Source organism: Bos javanicus, chromosome 23 (assembly GCF_032452875.1).
Source record: "Bos javanicus breed banteng chromosome 23, ARS-OSU_banteng_1.0, whole genome shotgun sequence".
NCBI classification, from domain to species: Eukaryota; Metazoa; Chordata; class Mammalia; order Artiodactyla; family Bovidae; genus Bos; species Bos javanicus.
This window is the reverse complement of record NC_083890.1, coordinates 26,226,623-26,244,642: the sequence shown is the minus strand read 5'-3', so window position 1 is coordinate 26,244,642 and position 18,020 is coordinate 26,226,623. Positions and strand designations below refer to the sequence as shown.

At 38.9% G+C, this 18,020-nt stretch overlaps 1 protein-coding gene across 6 annotated transcripts in view; it reads right to left on the bottom strand.

Moving 5' to 3' along the window:
• LOC133236440 (butyrophilin subfamily 2 member A1-like) overlaps positions 1 to 18,020 on the bottom strand; it is a 130,197-nt gene that overhangs the window by 73,696 nt on the left and 38,481 nt on the right. For 5 of the 6 annotated variants that reach the window (XM_061398462.1, XM_061398461.1, XM_061398464.1 and 2 more), the window contains 3 exons: positions 7,266 to 7,286; positions 4,124 to 4,189; positions 1,202 to 1,222 (listed from right to left, as the gene is read on the bottom strand). In XM_061398462.1, the coding sequence (XP_061254446.1) occupies positions 1,202 to 1,222; positions 4,124 to 4,189; positions 7,266 to 7,286 (108 nt within the window). The remainder of the gene's footprint in view (positions 1 to 1,201; positions 1,223 to 4,123; positions 4,190 to 7,265; positions 7,287 to 18,020) is intronic. The other variant, XM_061398465.1, reaches the window with a different exon arrangement.

Sequence of the window (18,020 nt, the reverse complement as noted above, 5' to 3'; positions counted from 1 at the left end):
AAATGGACGACCATGTCTTAGCATTAAAACCAAAAGTTTAAAAGTCTACCATACTAATGAGAAGTAACCATTTTCATTCCATATATCCCATCGTGCAAGATTGGAAATGGCCCCATCAGGGGAGTTAAATTATGAGTTCTGTTAAACAGTGTCAGATCCTTGGGTTTGTGTTGGCACTTCTGCTTTTCTCAGAATAGAATATTAGTGTGAATTGATATACAAGCAACGTATTTTAAAAGTGATGAGGGAACATAAAAGGACTTTTGTACACATGGTACAATGGATCAGTAATCAGTTATAGCCTCCTGTTATACTACTAAATTAAATCTCCTCTTAAAGATGTAAATGAAAAACATCAAGAGAAAGAATAAAGTAGATAAACTTTTAATGTTTGAATTAGTGTTTTCTGAATAAATCTATTAAATTTGTATTTTGTACCAATAGAAATTTTGAGGTAAAAGAGGTTGCTCAATACTATCAGTTCAGTTCAGTCACTCAGTCGTGTCTGACTCTTTGCGACCCCATGGAATGCAGTGTGCCAGGCTTCCCTGTCCATCACCAACTCCCAGAGCTTACTCAAATCATGTCCATTGGGTTGGTGATGCCATCCTTATTACATAAAGCATTTGTACACCTGTAAACAAGTGGGTAATAATATCAAGGGTAATGGGAGAGTAGGTTTAGAGCTCACTTGTAATCAAGGAATGTCACTAAATTACTAGCCTTTGAAAGAGCAGAAGGCAGAGTAATTTACTCAACCAATTTGGAGTTTTCTGTTCACTTAAGTTTTGAGTCAGTATCAATCACATAACTATTGTCCCTTGAACTTGAAAGGTCACAATGATTCGACATCAGTGGTCATTTACACAAAAACATCTATTGCATGGGAGTGATGTGGTGATCAGCCTGATATTCCTCATCACTACAAAAATTAGAATCAAATCAAGACAATTCTCAAGAGACACAAAAAGGAAAACACTGAAGGTTATAGACAAAAATAGGTATATAATGAAAAACAAGGGATAGGAAGAGTTGGAACGAGGGAAAAGTAGATGGAAGAAGTTGATATGAAAGTAGTACATATACAAACAATTGGAGAGGGATGAGGGGAAGGATGAGTGAATGGATGCCAAAGAGAAAGAAAGTGAGGAAAAGGTCTTAGTCATTTAAATGGTATGGGAAAAGTGCCAGAAATACTTACCAATTTTATTCCCCAATAAACCTGAAAAATAAAATTCAGAGATCCATGTAAATATCGAAAGGTACAAACACAAAATAATTCTATTCTATTCTAAAATTTGCATTTACAATTCAGTTTACTAGTGTTCAGAAATACACACATGTACACACACAAAACACTCATATAGAGCATGCATATACACAGAGGAGCTCCCACAGGAATATCAACACACACAACCTGATACATCCACAGTGAGAAATCCTCCTTTTGCTCCAAATATTCTCCAGAAATTCAGAGGAGGGCAAAAATCAAGTCAATTTACTATATTGAGAGAGGATTTCAGGAATGTTAGTCGAGGAAGTTTTTAATCATCTTGGCATTAGTTAGGCATTCATTGTTCACTTTGTAAGATGTGATAAGGTATTTGGAAGCTAACACATATGTGAGGAATCAAGGTAGCTTTCTTCATTACACTAGATGCAGATAATGAATTTCAGGATTAAAAACATTTTAGAGACTAGTCTTCATTATGAGCTATGTGCCTCTAATCACATTTAATGTCATCCAATTTGTCCTTAGAGTACAGAATGAAGCAGGACGAAGCTAATAGAGTTTAGTCAAAAGAATGCACCAGTCATAGCTAACACCGTCTTCCAACAGCACAAGGGAAGACTCTACACATGGACATGACCAGATGGTCAACACCGAAATCAGATTGATTATATTTTTGCAGCCAAAGATGTAGGAGCTCTATACAAGCAGCAAGAAAAAGACCAGGAGCTGGCTGTGGCTCAGATCATGAACTCTTTATTGCCAAATTCAGACTTAAATTGAAGAAACTAGGGAAAATCACTAGATCATTCAGGTATGACCTAAATCAAATCCATTATGATTACATAATGGAAGTGAGAAATAGATTTAAGGGACTAGATCTGATAGACAGAGTGCCTGATGAACTATGGATGGAGATTCTTGACATTTACAGGAGACAGGGATCAAGACCATCCCCAAGAAAAAGAAATGCAAAAAAGCAAAATGGTTGTCTGAGGAGGCCTTAAAAATAGCTGTGAAAAGACAGGAAGCCAAAAGCAATGGTAAAAAGGAAAGATATACCCATTTGAATGCAGAGTTCCAAAGAATAGCAAGGAGAGATAAGAGAGCCTTCCTCAGTGATCAATGCAAAGAAATAGAGAAAAACAATAGACCGGGAAAGACTAGAGGTCTCTTCAAGAAAATTAGAGATATCAAGGGAACATTTCATGCAAAGATGGGCTCAATAAAGGACAGAAATTGTATGGACCTAACAGAAGCAGAAGATATTAAGAAGAGGTGGCAAGAATATACAGAAGAACTATACAAAAAAGATGTTCACAACCCAGATAATCAGATTGGTATGATCACTCACTTAGAGCCAGACATCCTGGAATGCAAAGTCAAGTAGGCCTTAGGAAGCATCACTACGAACAAAGCTAGTGGAAGTGATGGGATTCCAGTTGAGCTATTTCAAATCCTAAAAGATGATGCTGCAAAAGTGCTGCACTCAATATGTCAGCAAATTTGGACAACTCAACAGTGGCCACAGGACTGGAGAAGGTCGGTTTTCATTCCAATCCCAAAGAAAGGCAATGACAAAGAATGCTCAAACTACCACACAATTGCACTCATCTCACACACTAGCAAAGTAATGGTCAAAATTCTCCAAGCCAGGCTTCAACAATACGTGAACTGTGAACTTTCAGATGTTCAAGCTGGTTTTAGAAAAGGCAGAGGAACCAGAGTTCAAATTGCCAACATCCACTGGATCATCGAAAAAGCAAGAGAGTTCTGGAAAAACATCAATTTCTGCTTTGTTGACTATGCCAAAGCCTCTAACTGTGTGGATCACAATAAACTGGAAAATTCTGAAAGAGATGGGAAAACCAGACCATCTGACAGGTTGAAAAACCTGTGTGCAGGTCATGAAACAACAGTTAGAACTGGACATGGAACAACAGGCTGGTTTCAAATAGGAAAAGGAGTACATCAAGGCTGTATATTGTCACCCTGCTTATTTAACTTATAGGCAGAGTACACCATGAGAAATGCTGGGCTGAAGGAAGTACAAGCTGGAATCAAGATTGCCGGGAGAAATATCAATAACCTCACATATGCAGATGACACCACCCTTATGGCAGAAACTGAAGAAAATCTAAAGAGCTTCTTGATGAAACTGAAAGAGGAGAGTGAAAAAGTTGGCTTAAAGCTCAACATTCAGAAAACTAAGATCATGGCATCTGGTCTGATCTTTTCATTGCAAATAGATAGGGAAACAGTGGAAACAGTGGCTGATTTATTATGGGGGGCTCCAAAATCACTGCAGATGGTGACTGCAGCCATGAAATTAAAAGACTCTTACTCCTTGGAAGGAAAGTTATGACCAACCTAGACAACATATTAAAAAGCAGAGACCTTAATTTGTCAACAAATGTCGGTCTAGTCAGGGCTATGGTTTTTCCAGTAGTCATGGATGATTATGCGAGTTGGACTATAAAGAAAATCGAGCACAGAAGAATTGATCCTTTAAACTGTGGTGTTGGAGAAGACTCTTGAGAGTCCCTTGGACTGCAAGGAGATCCAACCAATCCATCCTAAAGGAGATCAGTCCTTGGTGTTCATTGGAAGGTCTGATGTTGAAGCTGAAACTCCAAAACTGTGGCCACCTGATGCGAAAAGCTGACTCTTTTGAAAAGACCCTGATGTTGGGAAAGATTGAAGGCAGGAGGAGAAGGGGATGACAAAGGATGAGATGGTGAGATGGCATCACCGACTCAATCGACATTAGTTTGGGTGAACTCTGTGAGTTGGTGATGCAGAGGGAGGTTTGGTGTGCTGCCGTTCATGGGGTCGCCTAGAGTCAGACATGAATGAGCAACTGAACTGAATTGAACTGAATGAATACATCACCTTGATTTGGGATGTTTCTCTTTTGATCCACATCTGAATGAAGCACAGGTGATTTACATCTACTGCCTGTAAGAAAATACAACATTCAATGCCATTGAAGCAAGAATTACCACTTTTTCAAGAAAGTGCTCCAAGAACAACTTTAGAAATATTTCTATATTGGGAAGCCTAGGGTAATCCTATTTGGGCACAGTGGAAGAATGAGTGTCAACCTCATGGATCAAGAAATAAAGCAGAATGCTTACATGCTCTGAAGGGAGAGTGAGAGGCAAACGTCACTGAGCACATTACACATCTTCTTCTCTATCTCTGCAGGTTTGGGGAAGTCTCATCACAATAAACATGGGCCCTAGACGCAGGCATTTTACAGAGGTCCTAACAAGGGATGTGTCCTTGGTGATAACCAGAATGGAACTCAATGCCTTTTAACATAATGTCCTTCCTCATCTCCATTTTGTAGTGAGCCTATGGCATGTCTCTGAAAAACAGGAACAAGCTAATGTTTACAGGAAAGAAGGATAAGGGATGGAAAATAGAAGATTAAAAATGGATTTTAGATGGGGGAACTGAAGAGAGAGACTCTCTAAGGGGAAGCCTGTAATTCAACTGGGAGACACAAAGACAAGCATCCAGGACAAGCACAATACAATGGAAAGCATCTGCGTTAAGAGATGGGGCCTCAAGAAATCAGTCATGCTAAAGAGGTGTTTGCGAAGGTTTAGAATACTAACCATTTTGATCTTGAACTTCTATAGAAAAATAAAGTGAAATTTTAAGTTCAGTATCATGGGAATGGAACACTAAGAAGCAAACTGTATTACAAAATACATATTAAATTCATTTCGATGTGAATGCAAAAAAAAATACAAAGAAAAAGATATATACAAGTTTGGTAAAGAGCTATTTTGGCAAGGGAGTATTCTTCCAGAGGATTACAGTGGTTAAAAGGAAAAGCAGTATCATAATGGGGTAAAAACATTGAAATTATACTTCTGAAGTTTACCTTTGAAACATGGTCTTTTCCTAACATAAAATCAGACACTACTGTACATGTGGGTTATTGTAGTATGAACTTCTTCTGGCTTCCTACAGACTGTAAAGAGATAGTTTGGAAACTACTATTTCCCCTGAAACAATATAAATGAAAACTTCAAGTGGATACCTGAGGCCAAACTTTAGGCTTTGACTTAATGTTTTCTTGAAAAACTCTTTTAAACATCTATGAAAGTTGCTTCTCAGTTCATTAACATAACATTTCATTATGTATGAATATGATATGGTAATGGGTGACCTTTTCTTAACAGGTGATGTTATCCTAAGCACATTGAGAAAATGTGCAGTTTGCAGACCTAGTAATTTTGAAATTAAAAAAAAAAAAAAAAAGAGCATACAATAATTGGTAGAACACATCTATACCAGTAACAGTTAGGTATGTGGTCAGTGTGAATGTGAGGTTAGCCTTAGAGCTCATATTGGCCAAAAATGACATCTGAAACTCTAGTCTTTTAAAGAACAGAAGGAAGACAAAATTTGCTCAGCAAATGTGTTGCTATCCGCCCACTTAAATTTTGGCTCAGAGTCAGTCATACAGTTACTATCCCTTGAATTTGAAATGTTACAGAGATTCTACATCTATGGTCACTTGCAGGAAAATTTATTTAGAATTGAAAGAATGTAGTTATCAGCCTGATATCACTTATCCCTACAAATATAACCAAAGGAAGTCAATTTTCTGGAGACAGAAAAGGAAGAAGAGAAAAAAAAAAAGAAGAAGAAGGCCTAATGTTTAGAGAGAAAAAAAAGATATGTAAAGAAAAACAAATAATGAGAAAGGATGGAATTAGGGAAAAGAGAAAAAGGAATAAATATAGGGGTAGTCCATATCCAGAAAACCATCTATTTCTGCTTTATTGACTATGTCAAAGCCTTTGTGTGGATCACAATAAACTGTGGACAATTCTGGAAGAGATGGGAATGTCGGACCACCTGACCTGCCTCTTTATTTATTTATTTTTTTTTCTGACCTGCCTCTTGAGAAACCTATATGCTGGTCAGGTAGCAACAGTTAAAACAGGACATGGAACAACAGACTGGTTCCAAATAGGAAAAGGAGTACGTCAAGGCTGTATATTGTCACCCTGCGTATTTAACTTATATGCAGAGTATATCATGAGAAAGGCTGAGCTGGAAGAAGCACAAGCTGGAATCAAAATTGCCGGGAGAAATATCAATAACCTCAGATATACAGATGACACCACCCTTATGGCAGAAAGTGAAGAGGAACTAAAACGCCTCTTGATGAAAGTGAAAGTGGAGAGTGAAAAAGTTGGCTTAAAGCTCAACATTCAGAAAACTAAAATAATGGCATCTGGTCCCATCACTTCATGGGAAATAGATGGGGAAACAGTGGCAGACTTTATTTTTGGGAGCTCCAAAATCACTGCAGATGGTGACTGCAGCCATGGAATTAAAAGACGCTTACTCCTTGGAAGGAAAGTTACGACCAATCTAGATAGCATATTGAAAAGCAGAGACATTACTTTGCCAACAAAGGTCCATCTAGTCAAGGCGATGGTTTTTCCAGTGGTCATGTATGGATGTGAGAGTTGGACTGTGAAGAAAGCTGAGTGCTGAAGAATTGATGCTTTTGAACTGTGGTGTTGGAGAAGACTCTTGAAAGTCCCATGGACTGCAAGGAGGTCCAACCAGTCCATTCTAAAGGAGATCAGTCCTGGGTGTTCTTTGGAAGGAATGATGCTAAAGCTGAAACTGCAGTACTTTGGCTACCTCATGCGAAGAGTTGACTCATTGGAAAAGACTCTGAGGCTGGGAGGGATTGGGGGCAGGAGGAGAAGGGGACAACAGAAGATGAGATCACTGGATGGCATCACGGGCTCGAAGGATGTGAGTTTGAGTGACTCCAGGAATTGGTGATGAACAGGGAGGCCTGGCGTGCTGAGATTCATGGGGTCACAAAGAGTCAGACACAACTTAGCAATTGAACTGAACTGAGTCCATATCCAAAAGGTTGAAGATGGAAGAGGGTAAAGATAAGCTGGTGGATGATATATGGTAAGAAAGGCAGGGATTTGTGAGCAGTCTTTTAAATGGTGTTGAGGCAAAAGATGTTAGAAACACTTACCAAAAACTTTTCCATGATCGTCTAAAATATAAAATGAAGAGTCCAGGTAAATATGAAAAGAAACAAAGATAAGTTAATCTTATTGACTATTTTGAAATTATAAATAATTTTTCCTTATTCACATTCATACAAAACAGGAAAATACATATGGAATATGCATACACACTCAGGAGCGTAAGCATATATTCACACACATGCACACACAAACACACACATATACAAAGAGGCGCACACATTCTCAGTGACCAAACCCTCTCTTTTGCTCAACAATATAGGCCAAAAATAGAGAGAGGCATAATCTTGGTAATTTAACAACACTGAGAGATAATTTTAGGAATGTTGTTTTTGGAATTTACCTTTTAAAAAAGCTTATAATCATCTTTGATATTAGCTAGATTTTCATTCAGTTTGTAAGATATAAGATATTTGGATGTTAGCACACATGTCAAGGGATCACAGTAGCTTTTGGTCAATAAACTGGATATAAATACTTAATTACAGAATTGGAAAAAAATTCTTCCAGAATTTACTGGGTGTCTCTATTCACATTTATGTCACCCATGAAAATGCCTAGTTGTATAATGTGGTTTCTGTACTGACCCTCTCCTAAATGATACACATCTGATTTATCTAGTGACTGTAAGAAAAATAAAATATTCAATACCAGTGAAGCGAGTTACAAATTACAGTATATGAAAGTGACTTACACTAATGCATTACACAACAGCCACACTGAAAATGACAGTAATTCCCAGATATGTGATTACTAGCATTAAATGGACGGGAAAGAAATGTTTGCAGATTTTGCAACAACAAGACAAATCACAGAAGGACAAATGGAGAAAACTGAAAAAATAATCAATAGAGAAACATCCATTGTAAAGACAGAAAGGTGAGACAAAATCGTATAAGAATGTGTGCATTTTGACTTTGAAGAAGATGGAGATAACATCTTTTCTGATGATAATAGATAAGAAACACCTTTCATCATGACAACAGATGAAACCATGTCTAGATGCACAGTCAGTTCAGTCCCTCGGGTGTGTCTGACTCTTTGCGACCTCATGAACTGCAGCATGCCAGGCCTCCCTGTCCATCACCAACTCCTGGAGTTTATTCAAACTCATGTCCATTGAGTCAGTGATGCCATCCAACCATCTCATCCTCCATCGTCCCCTTCTCCTCCCGCCTTCAATCTTTCCTAGCATCAAAATCTTTTCAAATCAGTCAGTTCTTCATCAGGTGGTCAAAATATTGGAGTTTCAGCTTCAGCATCAGTCCTTTCAATGAATATTCAGGACTAATTTCCTTTAGGATTGACTGATTGGATCTCCTTGCAGTCCAAGGGACTCTCAAGAGTCTTTTCCAACACCACAGTTTAAAAGCATCAATTCTTGGACTCTCAGCTTTCTTTACAGTCCAACTCTTACATCCACACATGACTACGGAAAAACTATAGCTTTGATTAGATGGACCTTTGTTGGCAAAATAATGTCTCTGCTTGTTAATAAGATGTCTAGGTTGGTCATAACTTTTCTTCCAAGGACCAAGTGTCTTTTAATTTCATGGCTACAGTCACCATCTGCAGTGATTTTGGATCCCCCAAACATAAAGTCTATCACTATTTCCCCATCTATTTGCCATGAAGTGATGGGACTGGATGCCACGATCTTAGTTTTCTGAATATTGAGATTTAAGCCAACTTTTTCACTCTCCTCTTTCACTTTCATCAAGAGGATCTTTAGTTCGTTGCTTTCTGCCATAAGGGTGGTGTCATCTGCATATCTGAGGTTATTGTTATCTCTCCTGGCAATCTTGATTCCAGCTTGTGCTTCATCCAGTCCAGCATTTCTCATGATGTACTCTGGATATAAATTAAATAAGGAGAGTGACAATATACAGCCTTGATGTACTCTTTTTACTATGTGGAACCAGTCTGTTGTTCCATGTCCAGTTCTAACTGTTGCTACTTGACCTGCATACAGATTTCCCAGGAGTCAGGTCAGGTGATCTGGTATTCCTATCTCTTTAAGAGTTTTCCACAGTTTATTGTCATCCACACTGTCAAAGGCTTTGGCATAGTCAATAAAGCAAAAGTAGATGTTTTTCTGGAACTCTCTTGCTTTTTTGATGATCCAGTGGATGTTAGCAATTTGATCTCTGGTTACTCTGCTTTTTCTAAATCCAGCTTGAACATCTGCAAGTTCATGGTTCAAATACTATTGAATTCTGGCTTGGAGAATTTTGAGCATTCCTTTGCTAGGTGTGAGATGAGGGCAATTGGGTGCTAGTTTGAGCATTCTTTGGCATTGCCTTTCTTTGGGATTGCAATGAAAACTGACATTTTCCAGTCCTGTGGCCACTGCTGAATGTCCAAATTTGCTGACAGGTTGAGTGCAGCACTTTCACAGCATCATCTTTTAGGATTTGAAATAGCTCAACTGGAATTCCATCACCCCCACTAGCTTTGCATGTAGTGATGCTTCCTAAGGCCCACTTGACTTCACATTCCAGAATGCCTGGCTCTAGTTGAGTGATCACACTGTCGTGATTATGTGGGTCATGAAGATCTTTTATGTATAGTCCTGGGTATTCTTGCCACCTCTTCTTAATATCTTCTGCTTCTGTTAAGTCCATACCATTTCTGTCCTTTATTGTGCCCATCTTTGCATGAGAATTTCCTTTGGTGTCTCTAATTTTCTTGAAGAGATCTTTAGTCTTTCCCATGTTATTGTTTTCCTCTATTTCTTTGCACTGATCACTGAAGAAGGCTTTCTTATCTCTCCTTGCTATTCTTTGGAACTCTGCATTCAAATAGGTATATCTTTCTTTTTCTCCTTTGCTTTTCACTTCTTTTCTTTTCATAGCTATTTGCAAGGCCTCCTCAGACAACCATTTTGCCTTTTTGCATTTCTTTTTCTTGGGGATGGTCTTGATCACTGCCTCTTGTACAATGTCATGAACCTCTGTCCATAGTTCTTCAGGCACTCTATCAGATATAATCCCTTGAATCTACTTGTCACTTCCACTGTATACTCATAAGGGATTAGATTTAGGTCATACCTGAGTGGTCTAGTGGTTTTCCCTACTACTTCAAATTAAGTCTGAATTTTGCAATAAGAAGTTCATGGTCTGAGCCACAGTCAGCTGCTGGTCTTGTGTTGCTCACTGTATAGAGCTTCTCCAACTTCAGCTCCAGAGAATATAATCAATCTGATTTTGGTGTTGACCATTTGGTGTTGTCCATGTGTAGAGTCTTCTCTTGTGTTGTTGGAAGAGGGTGTTTGCATTGATCAGTTTGCTCTCTTGGCAAAAGTCTATTAGCCTTTGCCTTGCTTCATTTTGTACTCCAAAGCCAAACTTGCCTGTTACTATCTCTTGACTTCCTACTTTTGCATTCCAATCCCCTATGATGAAAAGGACATTTGTTTTGGGTATTAGTTCTGGAGGTCTTGCAGGTCTTCATAGAACCATTCAACCTCAGCTTCTTTGGCATTAGTGTTTGGGGAATAGACTTGGATTACTATGATACTGAATGGTTGCCTTGGAAATGAACAGAGATCATTCTGTCATTTTTTTAGATTGCACCCAAGTACTGCATTTCAGACACTTTTGTTGACTATGAGGGCTACTTCATTTCTTCTAAGGAATACTTGCCCACAGTAGTAGATATAATGGTCATCTGAATTAAATTCACCCATTCAGTCCATTTTAGTTCACTAATTTCTAAAATGTCACTTCAGTTCAGTTGCTCAGTCATGTCTGACTCTTTGAGACCCTGTGGAGTGCAGCATGCCTAAAATGTATGAGAGAGTCAATTCCTAGGCAAGTTGATAAGAAGTCCACGGTCCCTGAGGAGGAGAGAGGGGTCTGGGGCTCTTTAAGAGGAGATAGGGGTCTGGAATTTTCAAGGAGGAGGAAAGGACAAAGGTCTTTTCTCTCTCTCTCTCTCTCTCTCTCTCTCTCTCTCTCTCTCTCTCTCTCTCTCTCTCTCTGCATTTCTTAGTCTTAGTCACAAAACATTTTTCTCTTTAAGCCAGAAATTGATGATTACACAGCAAACAACTCAGTTTAAACTCTGTACTAAGGGGTATATAACAACAATGTATCCCCCTTGAGGACAATTTCTCCTTCCTGAAAACCTGACTAATCTTGATATCTTAGGATGTATATTATGGAGTGGGTCTTGTAAAATCTTTCTATTGTTAAGTTTTAATCCTGTTATCTTAAAATATAAATTGTCTTGGAGTGGGTCAGGTAGAATTTTTACAACCTTGAGACATTCTTTTCATTTATTGTAATAACTAATTAAAAAAAAATATTTAGCTCCCTTGCTAAAGACTAGCAAGTGGGGCACTCTCCATCCCCCTTCTGATGTCTACGTCAGAATCTTTCTCTGTCCCTTTTCACTGTAATAAAATTCTGCTACACAAAGCTCTTGGACTTCCCTGATGGCTCAGATGGTAAAATGTCTACAATGCGGGAGAACCAGGTTCTATCCCTGGGTCAGGAAGGTCTCCTGGAGAAGGAAATGACAACCCACTCCAATACTCTTGCCTGGAAAGCGACTTCACTTTCACTTTCACACAAAGCTCTTGAGTGATTAAGCCTGGTCCGTGGTCCCGAAGCTAAATCTTCTTCAGAGATCCTGAATCTGACATCGTTCACTGTAAGCTATCAATGTCAATTTTCACTCTTGCACCTCCTGTTTGACCACTTCCAATTTACCTTGATTCATGGGCCCAACATTCCAGGTTCCTATGCAATATTGTTCTTTAAAGCATCAGACTTTACTTCCATCACCAGTCACATCCACAACTGGGCATTGTTTTTGCATTGACTGTCCCTTCATTCTTTCCAGAGTTAATTCTCCACTCATTTCCAGTAGCATACTGGGCACCTACCAACCTGGGGAGTTCATCTTCAGTGTCAGTATCAAATCTTTTTGTTTTTGCATACTGCTTATGGGGCAAGAATACTGAACTGCTTTGCCATTCCCTTGTCCAGTGGATTACATTTTGTCAGAACTCTTCAACACATGGTTGTCTGAGGGGGCCTTACAAATAGCTGAGAAAAGAAGAGAAGCTAAAAGCAAAGGAGAAAAGGAAAGATATACCCATCTGAATGCAGAGTTTCAAAGAATAGCAAGGAGAGATAAGAAAGCCTTCCCCAGTGATCAGTGCAAAGAAATAGAGGAAAACAATAGAATGGGAAAGACTAGAGATCTCTTCAAGAAAATTAGAGATACCAAGGGAATATGTCATGCAAACATGAGCACAATAAATGACAGAAGGTGTATGGACGTAACAGAAGCAGAAGATATTAAGAAGAAGTGGCAAGAATACAGAGAAGAACTATACAAAACAGACCTTAATGGCCCAGATAACCAAGATGGTGTGATCATTCACCTAGAGCCAGACATCCTGCAGTCCAAAGTCAAGTGGGCCTTAGGAAGCATCACTACAAACAAAGCTAGTGGAAGTGATGGAATTCCACTTGAGCTATTTAAAATCCTAAAAGATGGTGCTGTGAAAGTGCTGCACTCAATATGCCAGCAAATTTGGAAAACTCAGCAGTGGCCACAGGACTGGAAAAGGTCAGTTATCATTGCAATCCCAAATAAAGGCAATGCCAAAGACTGTTCAAACTTCTGCACAATTAGACTCACTTCACACCTAGCAAAGTAATGGTCAAAATTCTCCAAGCCAGGCTTCAGCAGTACATGAACCATGAACTTGCAGATGTTCAAGCTGGATTTAGAAGAGGCAGAGGTACCAGAGATCAAATTGCCAACTTCCCCTGGGACATAGATAAAGCAATAGCGTCCCAGAAAAAGATCTACTTCTGCTTTATTGACTATGCCAAAGCCTTTGACTGTGGATCACAACAAACTGTGGAAAATTCTTCAAGGATACCAGACAATTTACCTGCCTTCTGAGAAATCTGTATGCAGGTCAAAAGCAACAGTTAAAACAGGACATGGAACAAGGGACTGGTTCCAAATTTGGAAAGGAGTACATCAAGGCTGTATATAGTCACCCTGCTTATTTAACTTGTATGCAGAGTACAACATGCAAAATGCTGGGCTGTATGAAGCACAAACTAGAATCAAAATTGCCCAGAGAAATATCAGTAACCTCAGATTTGCAGATGACACCTCCCTTATGGCAGAGGGTGAAGAACTAAAGAGCCTCTTGTTGAAAGTGAAAGAGGAGAGTGAAAAAGTTGGCTTAAAGCTCAACATTCAGAACACTAAGATCATGGCATCCAGTCCCATCACTTCATAGCAAATAGATGGGGAAACAGTGGAAACAGTGACAGACTTTATTTTGGGGGGATCCAAAATCATGGCAGATGGTGACTGTAGCCATGAAATTAAAAGACGCTTTCTCCTTGGAAGAAAAGCTATGACCAAACTAGACAGCATATTAAAAAGCAGAGACATTACTTCGCCAACAAAGGTCTGTCTAGTCAAAAGTATGGTTTTTCCAGTAGTCATGTATGGATGTGAGAGTTGGACTATAAAGAAAGCTGAGTGCCAAAGAATTGATGCTTTTGAGCTGTGGTGTTGGAGAAGACTCTTGAGAGCCCCTTGGCCTGCAGGGAGATCAAACCAGTCAATCCTAAAGGAGATCAGTCCTGAATATTCATTGGAAAGACCGATGCTGAAGCTGAAACTGCAATATTTTGGCAACCTGATGCAAAGAACTGACTCATTGGAAAAGGCCCTAATGCTGGGAAAGACTGAAGGCAGGAGGAGAAGGGACAACAGAGGATGAGGTTGTTGGATGGTATCACTGACTCAATGGACAAGAGCTTGAGCAAGCGCCAGGAGTTGTTGATGAGCAGCAAAGCCTGGCACGCTCCAGTCCATGGGGTTGCAAAGAGTTGGACATGACTGAGTCACTGAACTGATAGAACCTTCACTGGTATTTTGATAGGCAAGCTTCACACAGCCAGTTAGTGATCTTCTCTGATTTCTGCAGGTCTGGGGAAGTCATATTAAAATAAATGTGTGCCCTAGATATTAGAATGCAACAGAGGTCCTAACTGGAGTTGAGTCCTGAGAAATAAAAAGAATGGAACCCAGTGACTTCCAACCTAATGTACTTTATCCCATGGGTTTATCATTGGCTTATAACAAGGCTCTGAAAAATAGAAAAAAAAATCTAATGTTTATAAGAAAGGAATGATGTGAAATGGTATAAGAAGGAAGTGAAATGGGTTTTAGAATGGACACTAATAGGAGGGATAATCTACAAAGAAATCTATAGCAAAAGTAAAGAAAAAAGACATCCATGAGAAAATCAGTATGGGGAAAATCATATGGTTAAGAGACTGGGAATATTAGGGCCTCAAGAAATCAGTCATGAAAAAGTAGTTTGTGAGTATCAAGTTTTAAGAATACTTATCACTTCCTTTCTTAGGTACTTAATAAAAGTAAAATGGAAAGTTTAAGATCAATATCAAGGAATTAGAATGCCAAGAAACAAAATTTACTTAAAAAAATAACTTTGGAAATATTCTTATGCCTGGGAAAGCTAGGGTAAACTATTTGGGCACAGTGGAAGAATGTGCCTCAAGTTTAGGGACGAAAAGTAGGAAGCAAATTTTATATAGACTTTGAAGGGACACTGAGTAGACAAACTTCACTCAGCATGTTAGGCATCTTTTCTCATCTCTGAAGATTTGGGGAAGTCACATTGGCCTAAATGTATGCCTTTAAAATGGAATATGATGAAGTGCTTAACTAGGGATATGTCCTGGGAGATAAACAGGATAGAATGCTGTGCTTTCAACTTAATATTCTTCATCTCATCAACTTTTTAGTGAGCATATAACAAATGTCTGAAAAACAGAGAAAACTAATATATATATGGGAAAGAAGTTATGTGGAATGGGAAAAGGAGGGGTTGAAATGGGTTTTTGAAGGGATACTAAATGAAGAAAACTTTCTCTGAGGAGGTAAATATTCCACAGAGAACATTTAGGAAGTAACTAAAATTTGAAGATATAAGAGCTTTATTGACTATGCCAAAGCCTTTGACTGTGTGGATTACAATAAACTGTGGAAAATCCTTAAAGAGATGGGAATACCAGACCACCTGACCTGCCCATTGAGAAATTTGTATGCAGGTCAGGAAGCAACAGTTAGAACTGGACATGGAACAACAGACTGGTTCCAAATAGGAAAAGGAGTACGTCAAGGCTGTATATTGTCACCCTTTTATTTAACTTATATGCAGAGTACATCATGAGAAACACTGGACTGGAAGAAACATAAGCTGGAATCAAGATTGCCAGGAAAAATATCAATAACCTCAGGTATGCAGATGACATTACCCTTATGGCAGAAAGTGAAGAGGAACTCAAAAGCCTCTTGATGACAGTGAAAGTGGAGAGTGAAAAAGTTGGCTTAAAGCTCAACATTCAGAAAACGAAGATCATGGCATCTGGTCCCATCACTTCATGGGAAATAGATGGGGAAACAGTGGAAACAGTGTCAGACTTTATTTTTCTGGGCTCCAAAATCACTACAGATGGTGACTGCAGCCATGAAATTAAAAGACGCTTACTCCTTGGAAGGAAAGTTATGACCAACCTAGATAGCATATTCAAAAGCAGAGACATTACTTTGCCAACAAAAGGTCATCTAGTCAAGACTATGGTTTTTCCTGTGGTCATGTATGGATGTGAGAGTTGGACTGTGAAGAAGGCTGAGCACCGAAGAATTGATGCTTTTGAACTGTGGTGTTGGAGAAGACTCTTGAGATTCCCTTGGACTGCAAGGAGATCCAACCAGTCCATTCTGAAGGAGATCAGCCCTGGGATTTCTTTGGAAGGAATGATGCTAAAGCTGAAACTCCAGTACTTTGGCCACCTCATGCGAAGAGTTGACTCATTGGAAAAGACTCTGATGCTGGGAGGGATTAGGGGCAAGAGGAGAAGGGGACGACAGAGGATGAGATGGCTGGATGGCATCACTGACTCAATGGACGTGAGTGTGACTGAACTCCAGGAGGTGGTGATGGACAGGGAGGCCTGGCATGCTGCGATCATGGGGTCACAAAGAGTCGGACACGAATGAGCGATTGATCTGATCTGAAGAGAGACATTTAAGAGAAGGGCAAGACAAAGAAACATATGGATTAAGTGATTGGGAGTGGTTAGGCCTCAAGAAATTATTTATGTAAAAGTGGACTATAGTAATGTTTTGGGAATACTTATCATTGCTTTTCTGGAGTTCTTCAGAAAAATAAAATGGAAAGTTCAAGGTCAATATTATGCAAATGTAAGATCAAGAAATAAAATTCATGAAAAATACATATTTAGAATTATAACTAGCAGTGCACATACATATACACACAAACACACATAGAGACACAAACAGTGGTCTATAGATGAGAGCTCATTTTCAAAAAATTATAGTATTTTTTTTTAAAGACTAGGGATAAAAATAGAAGTACTGTCTTAATTGAGGAAAATTATTAAAAACATAGTTCTAAAGCTTACCATTTTGAAATATTCTTTGTTGACAATACTAGTGTTAAAATTCAGTTTACTAGATCTACTAATCCTTTGGCTGTTAATTATAGGTGGGGTTAAACTGATTATTGTTTAACACCTAAAATGCATTAAGAAGCCATGAACATTGTTTAACATCTTGAACCAGTGTTGTAAAAGAAATGCAGAATTTGTATCCTGGATGATTTATTCATATGTTTTTCAACAAATGAATACATAAACTCCTGTTATTAAAATTTCAATTTTAGCTTATTCCTAAGTGAAGCAGGTCTTTCATGTTGGAACATGAAAGAAGGCATTTAAGTACTAAATGATAGTTAAAGTGTACATCAAAAGACAGAATATATTGGAGAAAACTCATACTTCAGAAGCTTGAAACTGGTCAATTTTTGAAACATACCAACACTAATATTTGGTTGACACAAAAGGAATGCTTGCCTAGCTTATATCAAGAACAGAAATTACAGGTTAATGGGAAAATGGGATACAAAATGCAATCTGGCTGTGTGCTCAGTCGCTTCATTCATGTCTAACTTTGAGAGCCTATGGACTGTAGCCCACCAGGCTCCTCTGTCCATGGGGAGAGAGATTCTCCAGGCAAGAATACTGGAGTGGGTTGCCATGCCCTTCTCCAGGGGATCTTTCAGACCCAGAGATCAAACCCATGTCTCTTGCATTGCAGGTGGATTCTTTACCACTGAGCCACTGGGGAAGCCTACCAAATGCAGAAGGCAAACTAAATTTGGGAACTCTAAATAAAAAGTGAAATAATGTAAGCTATTTGTATGATGGTGTTGGGATAGATGGAAATTGATTGTTGAAGAAAGCATGAAATGGATGAAACCATCCTAGATTCTCAGTAAAATACATTATGAGCCATGCCTTTTTCCTCTTCACAGCAACTGATAAATAAATTTTTTAAAAAAGAAATTGAGTTCATTCAAATAAGAGGAAATCAGTCCTGAATGTTCATTGGAAGGACTGATGTTGAAGCTGAAACTCCAATACTTTGGCCACCTGATGTGAAGAGCTGACTCATCTGAAAAGACCCTGATGCTGGGAAAGATTGAAGGCAGGAGAAGAAGGGGATGACAGAGGATTAGATGGTTGGATGGCATCACCGACTCAGCAGACATGAGTTTAAGTAAACTCCTGGAGTTCGTGATGGACAGGGAAGCCTGGCATGCTGCAGCCCACAGGGTCCCAAAGAATTGGACACGACTGAGTGGC